The 13378-nt window shown below is 39.6% G+C and overlaps 1 protein-coding gene and 1 pseudogene across 1 annotated transcript; one reads left to right on the top strand and one right to left on the bottom strand.

Moving 5' to 3' along the window:
- The first annotated feature begins 2437 nt into the window (after window positions 1–2437).
- LOC143862734 (U5 spliceosomal RNA) lies at window positions 2438–2555 on the top strand (annotated as a pseudogene).
- A 3911-nt stretch (window positions 2556–6466) lies between these two features.
- Window positions 6467–13378, bottom strand: LOC143861097 (3beta-hydroxysteroid-dehydrogenase/decarboxylase-like). The gene is made up of 12 exons (XM_077371992.1): window positions 12958–13378; window positions 11572–11661; window positions 11326–11459; window positions 11034–11204; window positions 10315–10440; window positions 10001–10080; window positions 9390–9588; window positions 8905–9022; window positions 8571–8745; window positions 7848–8004; window positions 7179–7245; window positions 6467–7029 (listed from the first exon to the last, which is right to left on the bottom strand). Exons 1-12 carry the CDS (start codon window positions 13190–13192, stop codon window positions 6875–6877), a joined length of 1707 nt encoding a protein of 568 aa, XP_077228107.1. The 5' UTR covers window positions 13193–13378; the 3' UTR covers window positions 6467–6874.

The raw sequence follows: 13378 nt of genomic DNA, 5'->3' as shown, positions 1-13378 counted from the left end.
GTGGCTAAATGATGAAGAAGATGACTGGTAATGTAGAAAAAAACAAAGTTGAAAATGAAAAAGTGAAAAAAAAGAGGGAAAGAAGAGAGAAGAGGGAAAAGTGGAAAAGCAAAAGGTGTTGCTTAAGAAAAGGGCATTTTCGTCCAGCTTTTAATGAAAAGACATATTTTGTCCCCCGTTGATAATTTCTGAAAAGCATGGGTCCTGTTGATAATTTCACCTAATTTTTGTCCCCCATTGGTAATTGATCCTTTTTTGTAAGGCCATCTGCTTAGGTATGAGATGGGTTATGGCATAGTCTTGTGAGAATGCCTCTGACCTGTAAGCTTATAAGCAAATCTCCACTGCCTTTTACTTGTGCAACTCACCCAAGAAAGGGCATCCTTTACTTTTCCAGTCACCCAAGAAATGACATTCGCAGAATCACCATCAATCTGTAAGGTCCTGTTCGATTCAGATTGTGACAACCGATGGTGAGGGCCCCAACCGATTATTGACCCAAAATTAACATAATTGTGGGCCAATAGTCCAATAAGTGTACTATTTCAGCCGTTGAATATGCATCATGGCCCTCTTTTTCTCTTTCGAGATCCATTTGGGACTCTTTGATCAAGCAATTAAGATTGTTTAATGGGAGCAATTTTTGATCCATGGGCAATGCAAAGAAGGCCTACGCCTATGTGCAAATTAGGATGGGTGTAGCATTGCATGGGATCACTCATCTGAATATAGTGGGGATCATCTACTTAAGTCAGCATCTTATAAGTGAACTTTTAATGATTCGCAAGTGGTGAGGACTGAGGACTATCATTTAAAATTAGTTTTTAGATCAGTCACTCCATAATATGGGGCTGAGATTAGAGCTGTTCCAAGAGAAAGATTGCTTTTATAGTTAATGAGAATGTTACTAAGGAGGATAATGAGATAAACTCAGATATTACTGGGATTTCTCCCTTAAGAAGTTGTATGATCATCACCAACACCATCTTGGTTTTCTTTTTTTTTTAACGCATTGCTACTTAATTTTACCTTAATTTTCTTTATTTTTTGCCCTATGCCTACTTGGGCAGGGGCAGGACAAATATGTGAAGTTGTGAACATTGTTGAAGATATATTAGACAAGAGGGAGGCGAGTTCAAGGAGCAAAAAATAATACAGGCATTTTCTCATCAAGTGGATGGACAAACCACCGAGCTAGAGTACCTGGATATCTGAGGGGGTTCAGTGACTTTAAGATGGTGGAGACCATCTACTTAAGTCACCACTAACTACTTTAATAAGTTTGAAGTGATGGGGACTAGCTTTTACGTTAGTCACTTAAGAAGGTTTATAAAGGCGTGGTTTCAAGGGCTTAGATTGCTTTTAGGGTTACGAGAACGTACTAGGGGAGTTATACTGTAAACATTACTATTAGGCCACGTTTGGATGCCCACAAGATTTAGATTTGGATTTAGTTGACATTTTGAACTGGATTAGATCCTAAAAATTTCCAAATCAACTACAACAGTGCAAAAAATTATGATTTTCAAATCTGTTCTGCGAGACATTATTTAGAAATCAATATTTTGTGGCAACTTCCTTCACCGTCGCTGGTCCTCGACGTTGCTCCGGCAACAGCGAGACATCCGACCCTCCCTCCCTCCCTTAAAACATGTTCATGATGCTGATGGATGTATTTTGTATCCAAAACTCAAATCCAAATCAAAATACAAATGCACGAGGTATCCAAACGGCCCCTTAAGTTTTGTAGTTCATGACCGATCTTTGTATTTTTTGCCCCAACTCTGCCTAATTTTCTCTTGTATTTCTTTACTTATTCTCTATAGATCAGATCTCTCCAAACCTTATGCTCCATCAAATTTTGATTAAGCGCCACCATTTTACGCTCATGTATAGCATGTTGGTGTCTTACCATTTTACACCTCATGTTTTGAAGAGGGGGTCACACCATTGTCCTCCCATGCATATCATGGCTGGGCCCACCAGTTTACACCTCATGTTTTGATGGATGGGACCCACCATCTCCACCAAACCCCTGCATAGAGTGAGGTCCACAATTTACACCTCATATTTTAATGTCGTTGGGCCACTATTTTACACCTCATGTTTTAATGGGGTGGGGCCTACTATTCTACATCCGTGCATAGCATGGGCATGTACAGTAGAGACAATTGATTTTTTTAGACAATCATGTGAGGGCCCACGTGGTCCTAGTCCTTACCAGGCATCTATAATCGAGACAGTTGATTTTTTTAGACCATCATGTGAGGGCCCACGTGGTCCTAGTCAACTGTAATCGGCTGAAATATCTTATTCAAATAGTAGTCCCAAAAATAGTAGTTGTTGAGACATTTTAGTCCCACATCGGATGAGGAGAGAAATCACCATTCCCAGCACTTCTATATAATAGAATGGATAAAACCTTTTCAAATCACGCAGCCTCGTGGTGAGCACATAGCGATCTATTCTTTCGCCTTTTACTAAAGAATACAGTGTGCTCGCCACTATAAGAGGCATACGCCTATTTTTGGAGGGCTTCTTTCACCCTATGGTGTAAAGAGCCCTAACAAATTAATCCAAACGTTTACATCTTCCGTAGGTGTACTTGGTGCATAATGGCCTAAGGGGGGTCGGTGCTGTGAGAAGTGTATGGCCCACCTGTAGCGATGCCCACTGAAATAGTGAGATGTATGGTTTTTGCAATGACAAAATACTAGGGGTGTAAGTTTGGCCCTGTCAGCCCTGAGCTCAATTATGGTTGGGGCTAGATATTCTCCAACCTGAAAATAAACCCTGACTTGGGTTGGGTTCTGGGTTAATGCCTCGGGTATCCTAATCCGGCCCGACCCTAAGTTTTCTATTATAGAATCGAACCAAACCATGTGCATGTTTCTTTTGCTAATGTTTTTTATTATTTTAGATTGATGTTTCTTTAGATTATTATTATGAACCCGTCGTATTGTTGAATTCATATTGTCTTATTGTGTTTCCTTTCTCTGTTTATTGATCAGTTTGTTCTATATGATAAATGGTTGCTTTATTTTTTGCACTCTTAACAGGTATTTGCATTAGGGTCAATTAGGGCTGGCCCTGCACAATCAGGGTGGGCCAGGGCCAACAGTGAGCCCTGTAGGGCGGGCAATGGGTTGAGGTTTTTCGGCCCTGACTTAGGGTCAGGGCCGAGATAATAGGATCCAGGGTTGGGCTAGGGTTTTGAAAAACCCGACCCAACCTGACCATGTTGCAGCCCTACAAAGTGCCCACTGAAATATGGTGAAATGCATGGTTTGTGAAATATGACCAAGTGCCCAAATTTGGAATCTATTGGTAATATTCTTAGCCAATATACTTAAGGTAAACATTTCCAAGAGGGTATTTCGTTGAAAAATAAAAATGGAGTGAAACTGACCTTGACCAACTATTTTTGGTCAAAACCATGATGATGGCATGAATAGAGATGAGAAACTAAAAGGAGTATTTAATCTCTACCTGAAGAGTGGCTGATTCCAGTAATTCCACCTTTGGATGGTTTGAGAGTTTGGCGCTGTTCTAGGATAGCAAGACGGGATTTATTTTATCCTCTGACAGGCTTACCATCCTCCGTTCACATCACCAAAATGAGGAGAGGGTATGGGAAGCCAATCCCAGCAGTTTATTCAAGACAACATTATTCAAGGCAGAGTAGCCAATCCGAGGAATATCTTATCCAAAGATATCTATATATGTGGACAACAACCCAACCTTAGGGTGTCTTTGGATGCACCAGTGTAGATTATTTGCATATATGAACTTATATTTCAAACAGTTTTGAAGTTAAATATGATTATTTTCAAACATTGGTTATATGTAGATGAACCCAACTAGTGTCAAGATTAGTCTTTGTCAATTTGAGCTGGGTAGATCCATTCACTTTCTTCATGAAAATTTTCTAAAGGATTCATTAGCCGACCCCAACTAGTTTGGGACAAAGGCTTAGTTGAGTTGAGAAATGAAGTTAATGGCTACCAAAGAGGTCTTAACACGGCACCAACTATGAAGGCACTCACTAATTCTGCTTCGATGGACACCGGACATTAACCTAGAAAAATTGAGCCTCACTACAATCCCCATCTGGATCAGGATGCTGAATCTGCACCTAAAGATTTTGACCACAAACGGCCTAAGCAAAATTGCAAGTGGAATTGGCAAACCCATATCCATAGAGACGCAAACACCAGAGGCATCAAGACTGAATTATGCTAGAATATGCGTGGAGGATGAACCTGACTCCCGCTACCTGAATTCATCGACATTAAGACTCCATCAGGGATTAAAAAAAAGAAAACGATTTGAAGCCCCAATCATGCAACATGTGCAAGGAAACCGGTTCCCATGATGAAACTTGGTGCCTATCTAGATAAACATGGAAACTACACTAGAGGAAGTGAATAAGGAAAGACTCCCACAAAGGCAAGAATCCCAAATTCTTTTGGACTCCTCTCCTATAAATAGACCCCCACACTCAAAAGTATGCATCATCTTCAATCCTCTGTGACTTATAAGCATTGTTATTATGTTTTCCTGTTGCTTGGATTTCTTGCTTTTGTGCCGATTTCTGACTTGAGCATCGGAGTGGTCTCCCGGAGTCCACACTTGGGGACCCCTAACGCATGCTCTTTGAGCGTAGGACGAGACAAGATCAAGTCTCTACCAAAGCCATCACCCACAAAGCAGATTTCGGCACAAACAAATTGGCGCCGTCCGTGGGACGCTTCAAGTTTCAATATGAAGAGTTTGAATTCCCCTTCAAGAAGCATGATGGTCACTAGTAGCAAACAGGCTCAAGCCCACCAGAACTACGATTCGGCAAGAGTTCCTCCACCAGGGGAGGGCCATCTCCCTCACATAGAAGAGTCCCCACGTTCCACTACACCTCCTCCGGCCGGATCTACCCTCGAACAGTTCAACGAACTGTCTCGTCAGGTCACTGATATGATAGGGATGCTGCAAATCCTCGTCAACAATGCAGCCATCCTTCTGGTTGTAGCAACCGCCCAACCTACACCGTGGTTACCCGAGGTCCAAACCATCACCGTCGAGCAAGATCCAGAGGATCAAGCACCTCCCAGAAGAACTCCAAGGAGCCTGAGACAACCAAGGAATCCCGCTCCTTCGACGTCTGAATCATGTCCATCTACACCTCAAGCGCAGAATCAAGCCACAGCCGCCGATCCCGCAGCTGCGAACCAAGATGCCGTGGACCCAACTTCCGTTGATCCAGTCATCGTAAATATCCAATGTCAAATGCAAGAGATGCAGCAAAAGATCAACGAACCTAAAAGAGATCTCCTAGATGAATGGGAAATCGAAGCCGCTTCTCCATTCACCAAAGAAGTTGGTCGCATAGATGCAGCCGAACACCAAGATGCCTCACCTGTACATCTATGACGGTACTGCAGATCCTCTTGAGTGCCTTTGCACCTTACACCGAACCACGACCTTCCACGGAGCGTCAGCCGGGGGCATGTGCAGGCTTTCTCTTCCGTGCTGAAAAAGTCCGCCAGTAGCTAGTACTCCAGGCTACAACCAGGCTCTATCGCCTCCTTCCCAGATTGCGGATATCAAACAATCTGTGGCCATGACGGCCATGACGATGGGGGTCCATAACCGTAATCTAAAGCTCTCCCTTGCCCTAGAGCCGCTCAAGACTCTCCGAGATTTACTGGCTCAAGCAGACAAGTACACTTAGGCCAAGGAAGCCCTTGCCATGGAGAAAGAAGTCGAGAATGCTAGGACCGAGGAGAAGCACAAGGATAAATCCAAGCCTACCAATGGCCAGAATAAGCAACCTCGAAGGGACAACTGACCTTCATTCAGTAATAGAAGCTCAGTTCTGAGGTTCGGAAGGTACACGCCACTTTTACCTCAATTTCTAATATCCTCACGAAGTAGGCCAAGGAAAATGAGAAACAATAATAACAAGAAGCGCAATGCGAGCAAGTATTGCCGCTTCCACCAAGACCACAGCCACATTATTGACGAGTGCTGGCACCTCAAGGAGGAAATCGAGAAGTTGACAGGGTTCCTCGGAAAAGCTGGTAATGCCACCCTTAAAATTAGGCATTGCCACACATGTCAGTTTGCTTTAGATGTCAAATAGTAAAAGCCTATGACAATGGAAAAATTTGACATGGGGGAAATGCCTGTGTTATGGGGAGCATTATTATCCCCGTTGTGAAATCTGGATAGCATTATTATCCCCGTTGTGAAATCTTGATAGCATATTAGCATTATAGCCCCATTATAGAAAGAACTTCCCGCTGAGGTGCATGGGATAGAAAGTTTCCAGTGCAACAGTTACAAGTAGTTACTGTGTTATATTCAGGAAGTTTACAGTAAGAAACTGCTGTAACTACTCATTTTATTGTGATGCGTGGATTTCTTCTTGCAGAATTCTAGTCAAACGGAAAACATTATGCAACTAAAAAAACCCACAACATTCCATCGCTTGTCATCGAAATTAACATAGCAACATAACCACACAAAAGGTCCATCAGCTGATATGTTTTAGCAGTGCTTACAATATAAACATTTCAATTAAAATAAATCAAATGAACCCTCAGTTTCAGACTAGTATAACAGGTGGAAAAAGAATAGCTCTCTGTTTTGGATTGCACCAAAAAAATCCAGTCTCTTAAAGACCAGCTAATACATATTGAATTAAGGGTGATATGAATGCCAACAAGACCCATGCATAAGATTGGTACCCAACACCGGCATCTTAAATATCGGCAAAACCATCCAAAATCACCACATGGAAACATGATTTGCATGATAGGGCTAGATGCCTAACAGCAAATGCTAAGCAATTTTAAATACCCATAGAAAATTCAGGCTACTGCATTGCTGAAGATTGCTTGGGTGACAGAAATTTGCCTGCAATGTCAGCCTTCAATTTCAATGCGAAAGAAAAGGCTCTGCGGAGCAGACCGTCGATTTGTTCCTCTCTCTTATCATATATATAGAAAGCTATAAAGGCAAAGGGCACTCCTGCATTGTAAGTATAGCACTAATCAGTTTAAAGAACCTAAAGCTGGTGTGTAAGATAAAAGTAGCAAGTGGAAGAAGAGATGGGACCCATGCCCTCTAGATAAGGATTATGTAAGAAACTGGAAGAGGAGAAGGCAGATGCTTCAAACCTATTACAAATATGCTGTGCAGTGACATGCCCCTGAGGAAGTTCACAATCAATAAGGAGATAACAACCTGATAATTCAACAGTTAGAGAAGAATATCAATAATTTTTTTTTTTGAATGGCTGTAAGTTTCATTCAAAGAGAAAAGGGCAGACCGAGTTGGTTGACCCAAAAGTACAAGAAGAACATACAAAGAAAAAAGAGAGATACAATCAGAGCATAAGCAAGGATCAGGGTGGGAGGAAGTCAAATGTATACATTGTAGAAGCAGATCAAGAGATTGGTATATATTGTACTTTTCAGAAAAATTTTCTGAATCGTAAACATTGGTATACAAATAGTAGAATATAAACCCAAAGTCCAAGGAAAATATAAATTAATATTTATTCCTAATAGAGTACTTTTTAAAAAAAAAATTGGTATACATATAATAGAATATAAACACCAAAATACGAGAAAAGGATAAATTAAGATTTATTCATAACAGCCCTGTCAAAGCATCTGACAGCCACGTTGAAGAAGTGTGTTCAATGCTGAAATTTTTAAAAATTGACGCGCCCTGGTTAAATACATTGTCATGCTCTACACACATATATTGATAAATAATTAGTGAAAATGAGAAGATATGGGATATAGATGGTAAGTGAGCACGAGAACAAGCAATGACAAAACCTTGAAGAATAGTTGCCAGTCCTTCCCCTTGCAAATTGATTTTAGAACACCCACTGTGGAATTCCATGCAGATCCCATTGGCAAAGCAAGGCGATACATCTTCTTTTCTGAAAACTGAAAAGATGAAGCAGGAATTTTCTCGAGTTTATAGCCCAATCTGCAAAAATAGATTTTGGTTTGGATCACGTTTGAAAAAAATACACTGATGGATTGATAGTAATGTCTATAAAGTTTTTATCTGGCCACTTCATCACTTTGGCCACAAACTCATGGACTGAGCACTGACCCCCGCAAGATCGCCACTTAAGGTGTCTTGGAGAACTCAATATGCCATTGATTGATTGGCTGATTTTCTAACAAACTGACCACTGTGGCTCTACCCAACCATTTGAAATCATCCTTACTTGCCAAATACCAAAGAAGCAACTCTTACTCCTTGGTGGCCCTGGCCCACAACCCAAATACTGAACGACGCCACCTATTTAAACATAAAGGCTCAAGCAGTAGATATACCTACCACTTTGTTTTGGTTTTTAACATTGTTGTCCAGGTTTTAAATGGTTTTGATCAATTTTAATTAACGTGTCTAAGCTGCTGTGGCTGGAAACATTCAGCCAAATTGAACTCCGAAACCAGCAAAGCAATTTTAAGTTGCGTTCAAGTTTTTAAACATGGTCCAGTAGTTAATGAAATGTGAACTGCAGAGAAGAAGAGTTGGTATACATTTTTGCAGGTAGAATGCTGTGGATGAACAAGAACAGTGTCGCCACCAAGAAAAGCTTTGAAATGGCGGTGACCATGGTATATCCAGATGTAAAGAAGTAATAATATACAGAAATCAAGACTAATAATGTTGTGAGTGTCTGTTTTGTATCTTTCCACAGAAGTGTGTCGGCAACTGCAAAACAGAGTCAGCAACACTTCAAATATTCAATAAATATAAATGAATACAACTCAGCTCAACTAAGCCTTTGTCCCAAACTAGTTGGGGTAGGCTAAATATTTATATTCAATAAACATAAATGAATACAGAAAACATAAAAAATATGATCCGTACCATTCCCACTTCCAAGATATATGGAGGCTTTAGATGGTCGATGAGCTCCTGCACTTCTTTTAGTGTGCTGATCAGCCCTCAGATATGCATAGGACTCAACTGTCCTCTTTAGACCCTCCTAGAATTATTATTACAGGACATTTAAGGATCATAATATTAAAACCCCATCTTAGGCATGGACACCTATGCCGGTGTCAGACCTGGCAATCTAGGAAAACTCAACAGGCAAACATGTACATACAGCAGTATGATATTATTAATAGATATTTTTTATATATAGATAAAAAATTATTATTGGTTCATAAAACTATATGATATAAAACTCCTTAGCTAGAGGAATAAACATATATTAAACTGCATAAATGGAATACGGATAATTCCACAAAGGCTAAATTAATGCTAGCAATTGTTAAATAGCTGACAATCCTATCATGATAGCAATTGTATTTGTATCCTATTGTCTGTGAATATTGGTAAAAACAAACCTTAAGTGATACAAGAGGTGTATAGCCAAGCCCGTCCTTGGCTTTTGAACAACTGAAAGTCCTATTACATGAAAGAAGTCTGATTCTTGATGGTGTCAGCTGAGGTACGCGCATTCCATATGGGGCTAGCAACCTATATATGAACTCCACTATATGTGCAATTGGCATCATAATGGAGGCGGGGATTTTGATTCTTGGCCTGCAGATAGAATCAAGTTAGCCACAAAGATGAAGGTCATTCATTACCGTATAATATAATATACTCTTTATTACCCAAATACAGAAGAAATAAACTATTGACCCATTCCAAAAGAGAAGACAATCTATTTTGTACAATATGTAATGCAGAATCTGCAGTAAGGTGTATTCCACTTTCCAAGATATCAACTCAGTACTATTTAAATCATGGAACTAGCCCAACTGATCAATACAAAATGAAAAGACAGAAAATAATTGATTACCTACTCTGTTAAAGAATTTTAGTACGACATATACAGACGAGTCATTATTAAAAGTTGCCAAACAGAACTTATGAACAATTGCTCGTGAGTAAAATTACTAGATTCCTTCAGAATAGGAAATAATGCAGAATCAAGAAATTGTGTGACTACCTCTCATAGCCAAGACCTTCAAGAATCAGTGACATGAACTCCCAAAACTTTTCTGGTTCCATATTGGTGACAAAATATGCCTGCATAATAATCATGTTATGAAGCGCTGATTAATAGAACACAAGATTTGAAAAACCTTGAAAAGTGGCTTTTAGTTGCCAAATTCCAAGCTTAACTTGGCCATAAAATTAACCAAATCAACAGTTAAACCAGTGGAGACTGGAGACAGCCTAACTATTGGGAGTGTGACCAAACCAGTCGATTGTTGAGTTACTAAATATTAAACAGAACCTGAAAGCAATAAGAACCAGTACCTGCCCGGCTGCGTTATTGGCACTGCCACCTTCTGAGGCCAAAGCTTGCTCAGCACATATATGGGCATGTGCCACATTTTCGACGTATGTGAAATCATAAACATTATTTCCATCACCAATAATATACTGGAAAAGAAAGAAAAACAAGAAGCGACCATCAGCCACTTATCCGCCCATTATGCGTGCATTATGTTTAATGAAAGTAAGAAAGCGTGCGTCATAAACATTATTTCCATCACCAATAATATACTGGAAAAGAGAGAAAAACAAGAAGTGACCATCAGCCACTTATCCAACAATTGTGTGTGCATTATGTTTAATGAAAGTAAGGAAGGATGCATCAAGCCATCAACTACAAAGTGAAAAATAAAAGAACAGGACCTATTCTAGGGCCTGAACACCCGTGACTTGCCAAAACCGATTGGCTATGCTCATTTTGGGGTGGCCGAAACCGATTCATTTTGACTAAAATTTTAGGCCTTCCTTTCAGACCCAATCGATTGAGTAATGAAAGCATAGCAGCACAAAATTGAAGCATGATGAGACAACCGAAGGTTCTAGTAGTCAGTAAAAAAGGAACATTATTTTTGATACAGTATGTGCAGATGAAACTCAGAATTATATTCAAACAGAGGTATAAGAAAAAGGCCCAAGAAACAAAGACAGAAAACATGTGAGATCAAAACAAAAAAGTAATCACCGTCAAAATATATTTATACCTTAGATTTACCAGACCTTGCAGCAGCAATCAGAGATGGCACCATCAGCTTATCACCGGGACCAAAAATGCTACTAGGACGTATACAGCATGTTAAAAGCCCATTCCTACCATTTGCCTTTATGACCAATGCTTCTGCCTCGGCCTTAGTTTGTGAATAGGAATCATTGTACTGAAAAACAGTTGAGATAAAAAAAAAGCCAAGCCCAAAGGATGAAAAGATCACGACATAATCTCAAGAAACTATCACACATATGGGAGAGAGTAAGAAATAATGTATTCCAAATCGAAACCTTATTTGGGTACGGCATCGACTCATCCCCATTATATATTCCATGAATGCCATCGAAAACCACACTAGGAGAGCTAGTATAGATGAGTCTCTTTACTTTGCACTCAATGCAAGCATCAATAACATTTTTAGTTCCTGTTAAACCACAGCAACACAAAAAAAACATCAAGACATTAAAGAAAGAAAACTTTCAAATGTGCATTGATATGTGAATCTTATTGCATCCATTACAGCCACAATGTTTTACCTTCGACATTGACTGAATGGTGAAGCTGGTAATTATTGATGGATGAATCAGGAGCTGCCATGTGGAAAACAACTTGTGCACCTTGAAATGCTGCAGAATAGAAGAAATATGTCTAGGGAAAGGTCAGAGCAAAGTAAGTGACAGGATTCCATTGCATCAATAAGTGATACTGGAAACCATGAAAGACCCCACACCCCAGCTCGTTCTCATCATGTACACTCAACTTGGTGTTACATCAATTTATATCTATGCAAAAAGAAATGAAAGGAACACATACATATCTTGTCAAACTGACTATCTTATATAGTGAATATTTTACAGATGTGGTCCTGTTGGGAATTCGTGGACTGTTTCCTTGGCAATCCATTGATCTTTGGATCATGTCACAATGCAAACATAGGGAAGAATTACTTCTTCTTTGTAGGCTTTGGACTTATATGGATACTCTCCAAATCGTGGAGATGAAAGTAGGTGGAGGAGATATCCTTGGAGCATCCTATTATTCGATGGAATACCCCAAGCTTCTCACCTCCTATCCCAAGCTCAAGGGCTTCTCTACTTCTCTTACGTGTAAGGTATGAGCACTATTGGTCCTCTCTCCTATTGATAGAGAATCCCTAGGAGTCTGGCAATGCAAAGGGTTCTACTGGGATTATGAAATTTGTGGGATTTGTCCAATCCTTAACATTTCCTAACATCATGGACTAACATTTCAGCCGAAATTGTGGGATTTTGGCAGTTGCTTATATGTAATTGTTTATTATATATGTTTAATAACAAAAAAATACATTTTTTTTGGAAATTACATAATTTAAATGTTAGGATTGAGATGTTAGTCTGATTTTTTTGTCATAGGAGACGGAAGCAATGCCAGTAGAAGGTCTCTCTCGCTTAGTTCAAATGTGGCAACTCCGTTAATAACACCCTTCTTTAGAGAAAACAACTACTTTTGTACTATCATGTTTTTTAGAAACAATTAACATTTCCTAATCCCTACAAATAACATTTCATGTTTTTTTTTAGAAACAAATAAACAAGTGGGATTTCGGCCGAAATTTAAAACCTTGGTCTTTGGAACACCATGGAGTCTAACATTTCCTCAACATTGTATGCATTACATCAACAAAATGTACTGACAAGAAATCAAAAATATTTTCAACAATTCACCCATATCCCTTAAACCTCTACGCGCTATCAATAACAAATCAAACAACATGTGAGAATTACCTCAAAGAAACAAATCAAATGCAATTCCAAACAATCAAACACACATCCCATTATAAATTTCAAAGAACACTCAACCAACAAGAAATTAATCATCCATCTAATAAAAACAAAAAAAAACCTAGAAAATTGGCATTGGGATTTATTCAATTTGAAGCAAACCTTCAACTACTTGGGCCTTGTTTCGGAGATCAGCGGTTACATAAAGAGCTCGTCCAGATCGAAGAGCGTGCCCTAGGTCACCTTCCTCTTCATTAGGATCGAGCTTGATGGTGGGACCCAAATCAGCAATTCGAACAAACCATTTATGAGATCGAATGAGCATTTCAACCAAATGCCTTGCAGCAAAACCCCTTCCTCCTGTCACCACACACCATCTCTCTTCTTCCCCTAACATTTTTGTTGGAAACCCTAGCTGTGAAAAACCCTCACCGGGATTTCAATAATAGGACCCAATAGAGAAAAACTTTAACAGCTTTTTTTTATTGATTCATAAACTTTGGTCTAAAAATCAGGGCAACGAAACATGCAGATGGTGTTCAGATCATCTCTCTGTCTCTCTCTCTCTCTCTCTCTCTTTTTG

The sequence above is a fragment of the Tasmannia lanceolata genome, unplaced genomic scaffold (assembly GCF_043159265.1).
Source record: "Tasmannia lanceolata isolate RefF3 unplaced genomic scaffold, GAP_Taslan_0.1 ptg000037l, whole genome shotgun sequence".
NCBI classification, from domain to species: domain Eukaryota; kingdom Viridiplantae; phylum Streptophyta; class Magnoliopsida; order Canellales; family Winteraceae; genus Tasmannia; species Tasmannia lanceolata.
The sequence above is the reverse complement of the archived record's forward strand: the minus strand, read 5'-3'. Positions and strand labels throughout refer to the sequence as shown.